General features: G+C 42.9%; 1 protein-coding gene across 14 annotated transcripts in view; it reads left to right on the forward strand.

Moving 5' to 3' along the window:
• SPECC1 (sperm antigen with calponin homology and coiled-coil domains 1) overlaps positions 1-18,377 on the forward strand; it is a 310,488-nt gene that overhangs the window by 199,987 nt on the left and 92,124 nt on the right. For 13 of the 14 annotated variants that reach the window (XR_013406174.1, XR_013406175.1, XR_013406176.1 and 10 more), the window contains one exon: positions 5,842-7,421. The exons of the other annotated variant lie outside the window; for it this stretch is intronic. Coding sequence is in view for 10 of the 13 variants with exons in the window: in XM_028836114.2 (XP_028691947.2) it covers positions 5,842-7,421 (1,580 nt within the window). In the remaining 3 variants the exon portion in view is untranslated. The remainder of the gene's footprint in view (positions 1-5,841; positions 7,422-18,377) is intronic. 14 annotated transcript variants of the gene reach the window in all.

The raw sequence follows: 18,377 nt of genomic DNA on the forward strand, positions 1-18,377 counted from the left end.
GCTTCTTTGATTTCAACTTTCTTGGCTCCACATACGAGTGAGAGTGTGCAGTCTTAACATGGTATCCTCCAGGTTCATACGTGTTACCACAGATGACAGAATTTCCTTCTTTTTAAAGGCCAAATAGTATTACATTGTGTATATATTACATTTTCTTGATTCATTCATCCACTGGTGAACACTTAGGTTGATTCTGTATCTCGGCTATTGTGAGTAATGGTGTGGTAAACATAGGAATTCAGACGTCTTTGTGACATGGTGATACATGCTGATTTCATTTCCTTAGGCTATATATGTGGTAATGGGATCGCAGGATCATATGGTAGCTTTTTTTTTTTTTTAGATGGAGTCTTGCTCTGTTGCCCAGGCTGGAGTGCAGTGGTGTGATCTCGGCTCACTGCAGCCTTCGCCTGCTAGGTTCAAGCAATTCTCCTGCCTCAGTGTCCCAAGTAGCTGGGGTTACAGGCATGTGCCATGGCGCCCAGCTAATTTGTGTATTGTTAGTAGAGACAGAGTTTTGCCATGTTGGCCAGGCTGGTCTCGAACTCCTGAGCTCAGGTGATCTGCCCGCCTCAGCCTCCCAAAGTGTTGGAATTACAGGCATGAGCCACTGTGCTGGCTTTATTATTATTATTACTATTTTTTTTTTTTTTTTTTTTTTTGAGACAGAGTCTCGTTCTGTAGCCCAGGCTGGAGTGCAGTGGCGCGATCTCGGCTCACTGCAAGCTCCGCCTCCCAGGTTCACACCATTTTGCTGCCTCAGCCTGCCGAGAAGCTGGGACTACAGGCACCCACCACCACGCCCGGCTAGTTTTTTTGGATGTTTAGTAGAGACGGGGTTTCACCGTGTTCGCCAGGATGGTCTCGATCTCCTAACCTCGTGATCCGCCCGCCTCGGCCTCCCAAAGTGCTGGGATTACAGGCGTGAGCCACAGCGCCTGGCTTTTACTGTTGTTTTAAATAGAGATAGGGTCTTTCTCTGTCACCCAGCCTGGAGTGCAGTGGTGTAATGTGAGCTCACTGCAGCCTCAAACTCCTGGGCTCAAGTGATCCTCCTACCTCATCCTTTCAATTGGCTGGGACCACAGGTGCATGCCCCCATTCCCAGGCTAATGTTTAAATATTTTTGTGTAGAGATAGGGTCTCACTATGTTGCCCAGGCTGTTGTTGAACTCCTAGTCTCTGGTGATCCTACTGCCTTGACCTTATTTTTAATTTTTTGAGGAACTTCCATACTGTTCTCCATAATGGTTGTACTGATTGATATTGTCACCAACAGTGTACAGGGGTTCCCTTTTCCTCTTCTCCACATCCTCACCAATACTTGTTGTCTTTTGTCTTTTTTTTTTTTTTTTTTTTTGAGACAGAGCCTTGCTCTGTTGCCTAGGCTGGAGTGCAGTGGCGTGATCTTGGCTCACTGCAACCACCGCCTCCTGGCTTTAAGTGATTCTTCTGCCTCAGCTTCCTGAGTGGCTGGGACTACAGGTGCACGCCACCACTACCTGGCTAAGTTTTGCATTTTCAGTAGAGACGGGCTTTCACCACGTTGGCCAGGATGGTCTTGATCTCCTGACCTCGTGATCCACCCGCCTTGGCCTCCCAAATATAGTACCCATTCTAACAGGTGTGAAGTGATATCTCCTTGTGTTTTTAATTTGCATTTCCCTGATGATTAGTGCATTTTTTTCGTATACAGTTTGGCTAACTCCTGTTTTCTAATTTATTGCACAAATCATAAAAGAGAAACAGGAACATTACTCACAGACCAACCAGCTTAATACTCAACTGTTCTCAATATTATGTATTCCATTATAGTTTGTGAATGCTTAGTTTGATGTACTTGTGATTGACCGCCGTATAATTTTTCATTGGCATTTAGAAAATGTCACACTTCAAACATGTTTCTTCTTTACGAGATGGAGCTTGCTTTTATGCTAACTTCTTGGAGTCAGCCAGCCTCCCGGGGATGTTTCACGTAAGTGATGGTGGGGTGGGAGGAACACAAAAGATCCAGTGGTGCTGGCTGAGCCAATCCCTGTTCCACTGGCCCTTCTCTCCACTGCCCCTGATGTGGTGCTGTGTAAGGAAGCATGGCCAGCCTCAGGGCTTCAGAGTGCTTTGGTTAACAGTGAGGTCTGACTCCCACTGCTAGAAGGAGGTGTCGTAAGCTGTAGGGCTGTTGCTCTTTACTCTTCTCTGTCATTACCCACGAGGAGGTGTGTTTGGGCTGGAGGCCTGGGCTCACGTGGAGGGTGTGCAGCCAAGACCATCATCATTGGTCTGATGGTGAATTTTAAGCAACTCTGAACCTAACCTGTGCTCCGTAACAGTTTCTGAAATGAGGTATACAGAGATGGGAAGAATCTTTTGGAAAACAGAGACAGACATAGTAAAAAAAAAAAAAAAAAGAAGAAAAGAAAAAGGGAAAAGAATAGATGTAACAAAAATACAGCTGGATTGTACATTTCATAATACACATCCATTCATAAATGTACTTTAGTTTCATGGTTTTTAAAAATTCCTAGTAGTATAGATAAGGCAGAAGTAACACTTACGGGGAGAACAGACTACAATTTGGCAGCAAAAGGAAGGCGTTAAACTGTAGCTGGAAATAACAACAGAGTTGATCTGTTCTATATTAGTTCTTCCGTCTTCAAAACCAACAAATGATTGCAGGTTTAAAAAAAAGAAAGTGGCTGGACATGGTGGCTCACACCTGTCATCCTAGCACTTGGGAGGCCAAGGCGGGCAGATCACCTGAGGTCAGGAGTTCGGGATCAGCCTGGCTAACATGGTGAAACCCCATCTCTACTAAAAACAAAACAAAACAAAACAAAACAAACCAGTAAATTAACCGGGCATGGTGGCTTATGCCTGTAGTTCCAGCTATTCAGGAGGCTGAGGCAGGAGCATCACTTAAACCTGGGAGGCAGAGGTTGCAGTGAGCTGAGATCGCACCATTGCATTCCAGCCTGGGCAACAAGAGCAAAATTGTGTCTCAAACATATAAAATAAGAGTAAAAGAAAGAAAGAAAAAGGTAGCCTTAATTTAGTGATGCTATTAAGAATAACAAATGCCTGTTTGATGATCAGTCCTGGACTCTCAAGTTTGCCTGTTCTGACTCAAGTTATGGTGAAACTGTAGTTATCTTCCAGTTTTTAATACGGTCCTTGCTGCAGTGACTTCATTCTAGAGAACTGGCATTACAAAAACATTGTAGTGCTTAGTGGTTTTAATACTCATTTCACAAGAATAATGAAATAAATCTTTTCCTCACTGAGTGTGTAGTATGATGCAGGTGAGGTATCTGACACCTGAAAGTCAGGCTGACCCATGAACGACACTGGCTTGAATTGCGTGGGTCCATTTAGATGGAGACTTAAAAAAATCAATACATTGGAAAATTATTTGGAGAGTTGCAACAGTTTGAAAAAAACTCAGATAAACCGAGTAGTCTAGAAATACGGAAAAAATTGAGAAAAAGTTATATATGTCATGAATACATAAAATACATGTAGATACTGATCAGTTTTATCATTTACTACCATAAAATATACACAAATCTGTTATAAAAAGTTAAACTTTTTCTAAACTTATGTACACGCAGACTATACATGGTGCTAGTCATAGCTGAGAGAAATGTAAACAAATGTAAAGATGCTGTATTATAACTGCATACAAGTAACTATAGTACATACAGTACTCCTGTAATAATTCTGTGGCCACTTCCTGATGTTGTTGCAGTGCGCTCAAGCATTGTGGGTAGCCGCTTGGAAGGCACTGTGATGCTAGTCATCTCTGTGGGAGCAGTTCCTCTCTCCAGTACACTTCAGATCACGGTGAAAAATGACCTCTTAAGGTTCTTGAGTATGTTTTTTTGTGTGTAGTGCAGTACCACAAACTTTGAATAACACTATGGGACCCATATGAAGTGCCACTAGTGATACTGGCAGTGCTCCCTAGAAGCCAATAAAAGCCCTGACAGAATTGAATTGCTTGAGGAATGGTTGCCTGCCGCTTCAGACAGATGATTCGTTTTGCAAACAGATGATGTAAACTTATGGTATTGATAAATACAGTATGGTACTGCAAATGTATTTTCTCTTCCTTACGGTTTTCTGAATAACATTTTATTTTTTTTCTATCTCACTTTATCTTAAGAATACAGTATGTAATACATATAACATACAAAATACGTGTTAACTGTTTATGTTATCATTCAGGCTTCCGGTCAGCAATAGGCTATTAGTAGTTAAGTTTCTGGGGAGCCAAAAGTTATACACAGAGGTTTGACTGCATGAGAGGTTGGTACCCCTAACCTCCAAGTTGTTCAGGGGTCAACTGTAGTCTGTGATATACTCTTGGCTTTCCAGAAACTTAATTTGAAGAAGTTAATTTAAAAACCGTAGTTTTCTGTGTATTAATTTGACAGTTCAGCCTTTATTAGATCAAAGTTTCAAACGAGCTCAGTTGTTAGATGTTTTGTAATGAATGCCATCAGCCTTTATGTTGTCAGGATCCAGGATGTTTAGATGTGTGTTTGCGCAGGGCTCAGAAACAGTCTTGGTGGTAGGTTTACAGCTGCCCATCTTCTTAGGTGCAGAACCTGTTCTGGGGCTGCTGCCAGTCTATGGGAACATTCCCTCCTATGCCCTTCCTACGCTGCAGAGGCCTACAGGTTGATGACCACTTCTGGGACCCTTTGTTAGACCTCTCACTCAAAGCATGTAGAGTTGTGTAAGTGACAGCAGCCAGCCTTGACTCATCAGATAGTCTTTGAGTTTGTAAAAGAAAAAAAAAATGTCCAGGATTTTAATTTACACTGTAACATCTGAGGTGGATTTCAATTCTAGAGCACGATAGAGACTGATGTCTGGGTTTCACCCCTAGGATTGTTTTTACATTGTCCATGCTATAGTACAGATGAAAATGAAAGATAATTATTTACACCTTACATTTCCTGTTACAAGTATTCTGTGTTATGTCTGTATCATGTCAAGTACCGTAGGTATGTTCTTATTTCATTTATTCTTGTTTCTTCATGTACACAAATGAGTGCATCATTTCCAGTTATGTCAAAAGTGATATGTCATTGTATCAGATCCATCTCTCAGTATTATCTGTATCTTCTGATGTCTTAATCAAATTTATGCTGTCAAAATATGTTAATGATGTTTTTTAAAGTGTTTATTGAGAAATTCACAAAGAACTTGTATTTTGTCAAAAGGCCATTGTTTAGTTGCCAGCATTATCAGTGCAGATGTACTAAATTGCAAGTTACAGAAAACCCGACTCAAGGTGACTTATAGGAAGGGTATTTACTGGCTTGCCTATCTGCAAGGCCAGCTATGGGCCAAACTTCAGGGTTGATTTGATTTAGCAACTCAACAATGCTATTGAGAATGTAGTTTCCTTCTTCCTTTTCTGCCATCTGCATTCCCACCTTCCTCTTGAGAGGGCAGGGTGGTTAGCAGCCATTCCCGCACCTACACATTTTCTCACTCTTGTCCCATGGTGTTTAATAGCTTGCCCAGAAAAACTTCCCTTTGTCGCATTGATCTTAAAATTGAGCTGTGTGCCCATTCGTGAACCAGCAACTGGCTGGGGATGGGGTCATCCTAAGTAGCTCAGGCTTGGAGTCAGCCTCACCCAAAGTATAGGGCTGTGGGGAAGAAGCACTGAAACCCCAGTCAGAACTGGGTGATTAGCTAGAGGAGGAGGAAATGGATGAAGAGTGACAGCCACAGTCCACTGTGCCATGTGATTTACAGTCATTTGGGTTTTGTTTATAAGAGTACTTGCTTTATTTTTTCATTTTTTTTTCTTCTTCTGTCTTTAAGGGGCCTTTACAACAACCAAACGGACAGGCATTCCAGCGCCACGGGAATTTTCGGTAACTGTCTCAAGAGAGAGGTCTGTGCCACGTGGTCCCTCGAACCCCAGGAAATCAGTGTCCAGTCCAACTTCTTCCAACACTCCCACTCCTACCAAACACCTGAGGACCCCTTCCACCAAGCCCAAGCAAGAGAATGAAGGTGGAGAAAAGGCTGCGCTTGAGTCCCAAGTTCGGGAACTTTTGGCAGAAGCCAAAGCAAAAGATAGTGAAATTAACAGGCTTCGAAGTGAACTAAAGAAATGCAAAGAGAAAAGGACTCTGAGCGCTGAGGGGCCTGATGCTTTGGGCCCAAATGTTGATGGAACATCAGTCTCCCCAGGTGACACAGAACCTGTGATAAGAGCACTTGAGGAGAAGAACAAGAACTTTCAGAAAGAGCTTTCCAATCTAGAGGAAGAAAACCGGGCCCTGAAGGAGAAACTGATCTATCTTGAGCACTCCCCAAATTCAGAAGGGGCAGCAAGTCACACTGGTGACAGCAGCTGCCCGACATCCATAACTCAAGAGTCAAGCTTCGGAAGCCCAGCTGGAAATCAGTTGTCCAGTGACATTGATGAGTATAAAAAAAACATACATGGAAATGCATTACGGACATCAGGCTCCTCAAGTAGCGATGTTACCAAAGCTTCTTTGTCGCCAGATGCTTCCGACTTTGAGCACATTACAGCAGAGACACCCTCAAGGCCCCTGTCCTCCACCAGTAACCCCTTTAAGAGTTCAAAGTGTTCTCCCACTGGGAGTTCCCCAAACAACGTAAGTGAATTGTCCCTGGCTTCCCTCACAGAGAAGATACAAAAGATGGAAGAAAACCACCATAGCACTGCAGAAGAACTACAGGCCACTCTACAGGAACTATCAGACCAGCAACAAATGGTGCAGGAATTGACAGCTGAAAATGAGAAGCTGGTGGATGAAAAGACGATTTTAGAGACATCCTTTCATCAGCATCGAGAGAGGGCAGAGCAGCTAAGTCAAGAAAATGAGAAGCTGATGAATCTTTTACAAGAGCGAGTAAAGAATGAAGAGCCCACCACTCAGGAAGGAAAAATCCTTGAACTGGAGCAGAAGTGCACAGGTATTCTTGAACAGGGCCGCTTTGAAAGAGAGAAGCTGCTCAACATTCAGCAGCAGTTGACCTGTAGCTTGCGGAAGGTTGAGGAAGAAAACCAAGGAGCTTTAGAAATGATTAAACGTCTGAAGGAAGAAAATGAAAAACTGAATGAGTTTCTAGAACTGGAACGGCATAATAATAACATGATGGCCAAAACTTTGGAAGAGTGTAGAGTTACCTTGGAAGGGCTAAAAACTGAGAATGGATCTTTGAAGTCTCATTTGCAGGGTGAGAAGCAGAAAGCCATAGAGGCCAGTGCCATGGACCAGACGGCAGAGAGCTGCGAAGTTCAAGAAATGTTGAAAGTAGCCCGAGCGGAGAAAGATCTACTGGAACTGTCTTGCAATGAGCTCAGACAAGAATTACTAAAGGCAAACGGTGAAATTAAACATGTTTCCAGTCTGCTGGCAAAGGTGAGAAGAGACAGCTCTTTACTGGTATTTGCTCATCCTTGTTCACATTTCTGCCCTTAACCTCTAAATTCACAGAGCACAGAGAAGCATTTTCTTAGTCTGTTTCATTCACGAAGCCAGCATTCCGGCTTGAAGGCCTGTTAGATCGACGACAGGTTGGGATTGGGGATACAAAAAGGAAACACCCAAATTTCTGATTATGGGTGGTTCAAAGTGTACTGGGGATGTAAAATCAAATCAGAGTATGATGCAGTGATAAAGAATATCATAGAGCCTATGCCCAGGCTCTAGTCTAGTGCCAAGATGAGGGGGGGCCCTGGTATAACATGGGGGTCGAGGGTAGCGCAGAAGGACTTCCTGGAAGAAATAGCAACTGAGCTGAGTTCTGAAGATTGAGTGGGAGTTTGCCAGGTCTGTCAGCCTGCTTTTAACTGCCAGTAACAGACAATGAAATCACTCCCAATTTTCCACCATAATATTACCACTATTTTGGTGTTTTCTTCCAGATATATGTGTATGTATGTGTATCATACAAGTTAAACAAATTTATAATCATCTTGTACATGTTATTAACTTTCTTTTTGCATTTAGCATTTTAGAAATATTAAAATTTTTCTCAGTATATTCCTATCATTAAATATTCATTTAAACATTCTTTTAAAGGCCAGGTACTATTTTAATATAAATATTTCATATTTATTAGGTCCCTGTTGTTGAAGATATATGTATTGTCAAATATTTGTGGTCTTTCCAGTCTTTCAATATTATAAATACTTTTTTTTTTTTTTTTTTAAATCTATCTTACTGTTTATTTAGGACAAATTCCTAGACGATGACTTACCGAGTCAAAGAGTATAAACATTTTAAAGACTTTCAACACAGTCAGCCAGATTGCCCTTCGGAAATATTATGCCAGTTTATTCATCCTAGTGGTCATGAGATCATGTGCTTCCCTGAGCCTTTGCCAACACTTGGTATTACGTTGTTATATCATTTAAATATGTTAATCATTTCATTTTTTTAACCTTTTTTGCTTGGGAAGATCTTCCATAGCCCAAGAGCAAATAAATAATAACTTTTCTTGTTTTTTAAAAAATAATACTTTAATCAGCCTGTAATTTTGTTTTTTGATGCAAGAATTGTGGTGATTATATGATATTCTGCCCAGAGCAGTGCTGGAGAGGTGCAGAGAGATGGCCTCCTATTTCTTGTTTCCTCCAAGTTCTGGGTCTGATTTAGGGATCTGCTGGCAAGAGGGATTCAAAACATCTTCCTACCTTAGGTCAGGGGTTGGCATTGTTTCAAGGAGCAAATTATGCCATGAGCTCTCATTTTCCTCCACTGCTTCATCTGTCTTAAGATGAGTCCGTTGCAACCTGATTCTGCGTTTGGCCATCTGATGGGCTTACTGGTGGGCCGTGTTAAGGAGTTTCTCTCTTTGTCTGTATTCTAAATTTGTAGGTATTTTATTGAAAGTATGGAAGTAATTCCATTAGAGGTTACTAGACAGGCTTTGCATTAGGTTTTAATGTCTTGTGGAATAAGACTATTCTTTTTTTACTTTAAGATACTCAGTACTCTCTGGCAAAATGTTTCATCTCCCATGTGCACCTTCTTGATGTTCTTTCTCAGTCCCTCTGTAGTTTTGGTAGTTTGGCATTACATGAAGCGTATGTGTCAATGAGAAATAATCTGACATCTTAAAAATAGCTTATTTTTTTCTCATCATAAAATATTTTCATTACAGAGGATTTAAAAAGTACAGAAAAGTATAAAAAAGAAAAATATTACCTTTAATCTCACCACTTGGAGAAAAACTGCTAACATTTTGCTATATGTCCTTTCAGGCCTTTTCTCAGTTTATACATGTTTGAGCTTGCATAAAAACTTGCATTGATATGATTATGATATTTTGTCTTCCTATCCAGAAGAGTATGTCTGTCCACATTCCATTACAAAGAACCAGTTGGATTAGTTTATCTATTCCACTGTTAATCTGTTTCTGATTAACTTGTTTCTACTTTTATCTTTATTAATTTTTTTGTCCTATTTTTTGTACATTTTGGTTTCTTACTAGTTTCTTCAGTAAAATTCTTTGTTCATTTAACTTTTTTTATCCTTGGTTGTTAATGAAAGCATTTGAAGTTATTATAGCTTAGGTAAATAGAGGCAATAAAATCTAGAATCTTCTGGAATAAACTAAATCTAATTTAAAGGAAAGTGCATTTTCGGTAGAGTGCAAGGCACAACATATATATTTAAAATCAAACTGTTGTTATTCATATATCCTACATCTTATTGCGTGCTAACTAGAATTATCAAATACTGCTAGTAAGAGGGGAAAGGTCCTAGCTAGTATTTTTGGGTGAGAGTGAGGTAAAGATGGAGGCATGCTATTATATAGGGTTTCTTGTATATCTATCAAAACCCTAGGTCTGTGATTTTGTGCTGTCTTATGTGCACAGAGACTGATTTGTAATTGCAGTGGACTTGTAACATACTAATCTTCCTACCCTTTTACATTACTGTAGAAAAAGCAAAACACAGACCTGCTAAATGGACTAATACTTACTGTATCTCTACCACAGACTATCAACTAATCCGCCAACAACCATGAATTTAAATGATAATACTTAAGAGACTCATGTCCAAAGGATAATAGGAGAAGTTTTAGCACAAAACTGTGATGAAGGATCTAACATGCTGGACTGGGTCGTCTTGACTTACCCAGTGAGCAATGATATGACTTCGGGCAGGCCCCTTTACCTTGTGCGGTGTGGAATATAAGCGTGACGGTGGATGGATCCTGGTCTCGTATCTAATTCCAAGGGAAGCATTTAACATTTCATCATGATGTATGTTTTTTGTAGGCATTTGGTACATACCTTTTATTATGTTACGCAAATATTTTGCTAAGAGGTGTTTTGTTTGGTGGTTTATTTTTATTTTTTATTTATTTTTTATTTTTTTGAGACGGAGTCTCGCTCTGTTGCCCAGGCTGGAGTGCAGTGGCGCGATCTCGGCTCACTGCAAGCTCCGCCTCCCGGGTTCCCGCCATTCTCCTGCCTCAGCCTCCCGAGTAGCTGGGACTACAGGCGCCCGCCACCTCGCCCGTCTAGTTTTTTTCTATTTTTTAATAGAGACGGGGTTTCACCGTGTTAGCCGGGATGGTCTCGATCTCCTGACCTCGTGATCTGCCCACCTCGGCCTCCCAAAGTGCTGGGATTACAGGCTTGAGCCACCGCGCCCGGCCCTGGTGGTTTATTTTTAGAGACAGGACCTCGTTTTGTCACTTAGGCTGGAGTGTGGTGGCGATTATAGCTCACTGCAGCCTTGAACTCCCGGGCTCAAGGGATCCTCCCACCTCAGCCTTCTTGGTAGCTGGGACTACAGCCAGGCACCGCCATGCCTGACTACTTGGCTTGTTTTTAAAGGATGAGGACTGAATTTTTCTACAGCTAATGATGTGATCTGATAGTTTTTATGTAATCAAGTTTTTTTCTCCTTTAACTTGTTAATGAGGCAAGTTATAACAGCAGATTTTCTAAGGTGCTCTAGTGTGAAATCATGCTTGCCTTCCTGGGGTAAATCCTAATTCTTCAGTTTTCAGTGGTTTTACTTGACTTTTTGCCGAGAACTTTCAAATATAGCTGCCTTCAGCAGGTATCGGAGTAACTGTCCTGTTAATCACCAAGCAACTACGTGTATCCCATGAACAGTGCATTCATCCACTCTGATGCTTGGCAGAAGGTGAATATTGTGAAAAAGGATACAATAAGCTATTTACAAAGGGGGAAAGCAGTGCCAAACCATCCTATGATCTAATAGATTCCGTAAATCTATGTAAGTTTCCAGTTAAGATTACTCAAGTGACCCAGATACTGTCAAAAGAACCTATAAAAAGCCTTGAAAAGTGCTTTTTTAAAAATAGGAGGTAGGTTTCTTCCTCATTCAATACATGGAAAATTGGTAGGATTTCTACAGTATTTTGTAGGCTTTTTTTCTCCCCATTTCTTTTTCTTCGTTGGTTTGCTGATCTCTTTATTTTTTTCAACTTCTCTGATATACCCCATATGCATTTTGATGGCCGCTTAATCTGTAGTCACATGACATACTTCTGTAAAACTTTGAGGATGGGTCTGATTTCCACAGAACCCAAAGCCACCACTCCTGGGAGCCACACCTGTCCCTGCCCTAGCTAGCAAGCGGCATAGAGTTGTATAGGATTGTTGTTTTTCCAGACAATAACACGGCCCAGCTTTAATTTTCTTTTTTACCTTTTCAGTTGTTTGGGATCTTGATTTCAAGTTAGAGTATCTTTTCTAGGCTTGAAACCTAGAAGTTTTAAAAGCAAAACATCTATTTATTCCCCTGAGGTTGAAGCTTGTAGGTGGTATTCTTAGAATCTTAGTTCTTTCTGCAGAAACTTGGGGTCCACTTCCAGAAGAGTAAGGAGATTATAAATAACCACTTGGCATGAGTGGTCTGGGGGAGGCAGCAGAGGTGAAATGACTAGTGTGCTGCCTGAGTGGGTCCTGGAGCCAAATGATTTAGAGTGGCCACTGGTCAGAGATTGCAGAACCAGAATTTGAGGGAAATCTGTGGCAAATAGATGATCCTGTAGCTGTGACATTGGAATAGGACACCTTAAAGGACTTAAGAGATCTGGAAACCTGGTTTAAACAGTCAGGTGGGCCAGAAGTCTATCCAGGTGATGTATTGGTATATGAGAAACTGCCCTCCTGTCAGCGGCATGAGCCAGGGGACACTCCCTCCACCCCGGTCCCTAAGGGTGGGAGATGGGCTGTGGCTGCCCATGGTGCAGGCCCAGGCTGTGGCTGGCAGTGCTGTGGTTCTGGGCCTCCTGCCAGGGATGCAGGACAGCTCAGCATTGCCAAGCATCTTGGTCCACCTGTTGGTGACTCGGGGCAGGCATGTCTCCTGGACACCTGGGTCTTATGGGGAGAGGGTTTCCCAGAGCCTCCCAGAGCTTTCCCTTTTCATCTGATTGGTGAGAACTGGGTCACACAGCACCCCCAGGCCATCTCTCTTGAAATCACAGTTGCAGCCTGATTCTTGAACAAAATTGGGATTCTGTTAGGAAGAAACAAGGTGGGGGTGGCTTTTGGTGGGGAATGGGCACTTGCCCCATCAGGCCTCTACTCCCTCACCTTTCCCCACAAAGTACTCACAGTGATCTGATCATATGGTGCCTTCCGGTGCTGCCTGGGGCACCACATGCTTTGCCCAGTGCCCAGCTCCTACCACACCTCAACTCGCAGTCCCACCCCACATCCAGCCATATTCCCACCCCTCCCTCCATGCCAGGCCTGGCCGGGCCAGTGCCTGTCTGGCAGTCATGTTTGCTCAGGGGGCTCTCGGCCTGAAGAGACCCCACCCCACTCACCATTAGCTGGTCCCTCCTGAAGCTTTCCGCCTCAGTTATAGGGTCTTCAGCGAGGCATTCAGCTCTGCAAGGCCCTGTCCCGTGGAACATTTACTGAGACTCATCTCAGTAAATGACATTATTGTCACTCAGCCAAGGTCACTCATGGGAGCGCCTTGATCCACGCTGGCCCTCAGAGGATTCAGATGTGCGGGAACTATTTGGGGCGCTGCAGAGAAACTGAGGGAACCTTCTGCCTGAGTAGCCACTGGCTGCTGCTGGAGAGGTGGGAAAGTTACTGAGCTGAAAACATGGAGATTTCCGTCACCTTCAGCTCACACATGAGGCATCCCACTCTCTGGCACCAAACATCAACTCTGGTGAGCAGAGGCCTGTGGCTTCGTGCTGGGAAGGAGGACTGTCAGCAACTCCTGTCAACAGGGCTTATTTTCCAGCTCCCCTGGGCAAGCCATGAGGATGTGGAAATCGAGGAGGCCTGTGGAGGCTGCTGGGGAGAGCCCCGCAGATGCTGCACCAGGAAGCCTCTGCTCAAGGGGCTGTGCAGAGCCAGCTGTGCCCCAGGAGCAGAATCTTCTGGAGATTAAACTACAAAGCCAGAATGCCTGTGCAGCCTTTATTATGTGGGATATGACAGGCATGTGGCCCAGAGTTCATGGCATGTGTGCCAGCTCCTCCCCTGACACCCCCAACTCTCTGTTCTTGAAGCCCCTTGAAAAGGAGCAGAAGTTTGGTGGAGACAGTCGGATGATTTGAGGAAGGGTGGTCTTGTCAGTTGGGCAGATCCGCAGTACGTATGGCTCCACAGGGGGCTGCTTCCCAACCCTGCTTGACCCTGCTTCGCTCCGATGACTTGTTTTCTCCGGGACACGTTAATGCCTTTTGTGAGGTGAGGCCTAAGCACTCTCTCTTCCTTTCACATGACCTCGGGACTCATCTGTGAGCCTGGTGATGCCCAGCACTTCTCTCTCCAGTGCGAGTTCTTGGGAAGTACCTGGGTGGAGCCTTGCTGCTTCGAAAGGTCCCTACCAGGGTACAGCCCCTGCTTCTGAGGCTTGCCTCTGAGTTCCTAAAGGTGAAATACAGATATTTACCCTCATCTTTGAGTTTTCCAACAGCCTTTCTCCGCTATAACTGAAGTATAAATAAACTAACATTTCCTCCTCTCCCTTGGTGGAGCAGCATGGGCCAAAATAATAATAATTCAACTTCAGGCCAATAAGAATGAACTATGGATGATTATCAGCAGTGTCTGTTCACAACAGGGCTAAGAACTGAGCAGAGGGAGTTTTGCAGTACCCAAGCTAGATGCCAGAATAGAAGCACCCCACATTCTTTCTCATTGTATTAGTTCATTTTCATGCTGCTGATGAAGACATAGCTGAGACTGGAAAGAAAAAAAGGATTAATGAACTTGCAGTTCCACCTGGCTGGGGATGCCTCACAATCATGGTGAAAGGTGAAAGGCACATCTCACATGGTGGCAAACAAGAGAAGAGAGCTTGTGCAGGGAAACTCCACCTTATATAATCATCAGATCTTGTGAGACTTATACTATCAGGAGAACAGCAAAGGAAAAGACCTGCCTCCCTGATTCAATTACCTCCCACTGGGTCCCCCTGCTAACGTGGGAATTCAAGATGAGATTTGGGTGGGGAGACAGCCAGTCTGTATCACTCATGGTAAAGTTACTCAAGCTGTCATTCCAAGTTTATTTCCTTTTAAATGATACGTAATTTTAGCATTGCAATTTATTCCATCTATTAGATATTCAGTAAATACTTTTCAGGTGAATGAATGAATGTCACAGAAACTTGCAACAGAATTGAGAGGCTGCTATAATTATATTAATATGTTTAAAAAGTAAAGTTTGTTATATTTTAATAACAGCAGTAGTATTTTGGGGCTTTATATGCGCTAAGCACTCTCAGAGCTTTTCCATCATTTAATCTTATTTATCATCTTAATCGTACACTGTTGATTCTTTTGTCTAATATTTTTTCATTTGAGCAAACAGAGAATGATTAAGTTATTAGCCTAATGGATTGATGAAATGAAGCCAGGAGTCAAAGTTAGGTCCGACCTTAGAGCTCTTATTCTTTTTTTTTTTTTTTTTTTTGAGACATGGTCTTGCTCTGTTGCCCAGGCTGGAGTACAGTGGTACGATCATAGCTCTCCGCAGTCTCGAATTCCTGGGCTCAAGTGATCCTCCCACCTCTGCTTCCCAAGTAGCTGGAATTACAGGTGTGCAACACCATGCCCAGTTAGTTTTTTATTTTAATTTTCATAGAGACAGGGTCTTGCTCTGTTGACCAGGCTGATCTCAAACTTCTGATGATGATCCTCCCGCACCTCAGTGCCTCCCAAAGTGCTGGGATTACAGGGGTGAGCCAGTGTACCTAGAGCTCTTATTATTAATCACTGATTTAGACTCTTGCCCAGTTACCTGAAAGCAAAGAAGAGACAGAAAAACACTTAAAGCAGAACTAAGTGTAATTAATACCTTGTCACTGTTGTCTTAAGGCCAGAGCCCTTTGATTTGAAGAAAACCACCTTTGAAAGCCTCGTTCAACTAGGAGAGTTTTACCTGATTATAATACAATGGAGAAATTCTGAGTCATCAAGAAATGTTGTTTTATTTGACCTCTAACCTGAATCTTGAGGGGAGAGGGGATGAGCTGACCCTTGAGTGTATGGGGTGGGGACTTTGGGAATGCTGCCGGAAGAGAACAGCAGGTTCTAAGGCCAGAAAGCCTGGCCACCAAGGAAGTGATGCAGGTAGTTTGTTCTTGTGGGAGTGCACAGGGTGGTCAGTGGAAGTGGCCCAGAGGAGACACCAGGCAAGCAGTTAGATTTTATCCTCAAGACAGAGGGAGTCTCTGAAGAATTTTTTTTTAAATAACAGCTTTTATTGAGATATAATCCATTTAAATCACGTAAGCCTGTGGGTTTTAGTATAGTCACACAGTTGTTCAACCATCACTACAATCAATTTTAGAACATTTTGATCACCCCATAAAGAAATCTTAACCTACAGCAGTCACCCTCCAAGACCACCTCCCTCCTAGCCCCTGGCAACCACGAATCTATGTTTTGGCTCTGTGGACTTGCCTCTTCTGGATGTTTTATACACATGGAACCCATGCTCTGTGGCCTCAAGCAGTCCTCCCACTTCAGCCTCCCACAGTGCTGGAGAGTTTTTTCTGTGCTCTGGATACAAATCCTTCACTAGACAAATGATTTGCAAATATTTCCTTTCATTCTGTGGGTTATCTTTTCATTGTCTTGATAATATCCTTTGTGGCACAAAATTCTTTTTTATTTTTATGAAGTCAAATTTACTTATTTTTCTTTGGTGGTTTGTGCTTTTTGTCAGAGGAATTTTAAGAGAGTTATGGAATCACATTTACTGTTGAGAAAGATGACTTCAGCCACAGGTGAGAAAGAATGAAGGACAGAACAGGGAGTGATGTGGGTGGGAAGTTGAGGACTGGAAAGACACCCATTTTATTTGTTTGTTTGTTTGTTTATTTATTTATTTATTTATTTATGAGACGGAGTCTTGCTGTGTCATCCAGGCTGAGTGCAGTGATACATCTCTGCTCGTTGCAACCTCTGCCTCCTGGGTTCAAGCGATTCTCCTGCCTTAGCCTCCTCAGTAGCTGGGATTACAGGCACTGGCCACCATGCCCGGCTAACTTTCCTATTGTTAGTAGAGACAGGGTTTCACTATGTTGTCCAAGCTGGTCTCGAACCCCTGACCTCAAGTGATCCACCTCAGCCTCCCGAAGTACTGGGATTACAGGCGTAAGCCACTGCACCCGGCCTGGAAAGATATTTAGATGTTAGATGTGTAGAAGGGAGGCTCCGTAGGGTCGGGTGACTGATTTGACGTCAGGGATGGGCAGCAGGAAGGCATTTCAGCCTATTCATAGATCTCCAGCTTGTGTGATTGAATGTGCGGTTGTGCTGCTTCCTGGGAGAGGAAACAGAATGTGGGGCAGGCGTGAGAAGGGAGAGTTGTCTGCTGGAGCCAACAAGGATACCCAGGCCTGCAGGCCCAGGCTGCTGTCAGCACCCGCTGATCCAGCCACAGAGGAGATCCGGGAGCCCCTGCCCTTCCAGGCCAAGATTCCTCCAAGGCAGGGACCTTGTGCTTGAGGTCTCTCTTTGCCCCTCCAGTACCTTTAGAAGCTGTAGAAACCTGTCTAGACAGGATGCTCCATGAATGCATTTCACATATACTGAGGTTTGTGAGGAGTCTCCACAGTGTCAGAGGAGGTGGTGACCCTGAAGATGAGCAGGTGCGATTCTGAATTCTTGACCATTCTCTGCCCTAGTAGATGATCTCTTTTTAAGCACTCGAGATAACTTGATTGAATGGACTGTATAATCACTATATAATCAACAGATTAAGTCAAAAGCCAAGTGAAATGACAGACTTACACAAGAGGCAGTTATGGGGGGTTTACGAGTCAGGTATCTTCCTTCTCCCCTTGTACTGTTTTCTAATAAAACTATCTGTACAACTTTAATGTTACTGGAATTTACTCAGAATTTATTATAATGATCTCACTCTGTCCATGTCTCTATAGTACCATGTTTTTGGCATGTGACTATTTGAATGAAGGATTAAATAATTTCTCAAAGCCACGGCATAATTCTTCAAGATACTGTCTTTGCTATAAAAATGTACTAAAAATAACACTGAAATGTTTGAGCCGCATTTTGTCTCACATAATGCTTTTACATGAATGTACTGTTTTCTTGGTTCTTTATGTATTGATAATGTTGTTAGGTTATCTATAAACCTAATTCCTTACTCTCTTTAGTCCACAGTCTCTATTCTTATGGCTGCTTTGTGTAGGAGAAGAGCTTGGTTCTTAGATATCTCTAGCTTGATTACCTTTCTGCTTTTGTTCATCACACTAAAGAAAGCTACATAGATGCCCTGATAGAGATCTTTATTCAGTATTGTCAGATTATCTGGTGTCAAAAAACAGAAACCCTTAAGTAACTTTGCAACTTCTCATAAGGGCTTGCTACATAATAACAGGCAGATATTTTTATATTCACTTTACAGGTTAACATATGAAGAGAGGGAGAATTTAAATCACGTGAAAATAATCATCCAGCATGTATCAAGTGGCTGAGACCAAACCCTACCCTTGGTCAAACCATCACAACCCGTTGTTTACTCCTCTGAGAGAGGAGACTCTAGATGTGTGTGTTGCCACTAGCATAGGAGTGGTCTTAATATCTGCAGTCAGGGAGAGTATCCCCCCCACCCCCAACCACTTCCTCTTTGCAGAGCACTCATCTGGAGATGCCTGAGGCCCATCGCCTTTTCTTAGGGCGCTGCTTAATGTCTAATCTAATGCTTTGACCCAAGCTTGTGAAGTGACACTGACTCAGCCACCAGACTTAACTTTATCTTCCAAGTAAGGAGTTTGGGGGTCCTGAGACTTTATTTTCCTTTACAAGTGTCTGACAAGCATGGTGTGGGGGTGGGGTAGGTAGAGGAGGTGACTCTTGCTAGGATTCTGGAGGGG

Source organism: Macaca mulatta, chromosome 16, assembly GCF_049350105.2.
Source record: "Macaca mulatta isolate MMU2019108-1 chromosome 16, T2T-MMU8v2.0, whole genome shotgun sequence".
Lineage (NCBI taxonomy): Eukaryota > Metazoa > Chordata > Mammalia > Primates > Cercopithecidae > Macaca > Macaca mulatta.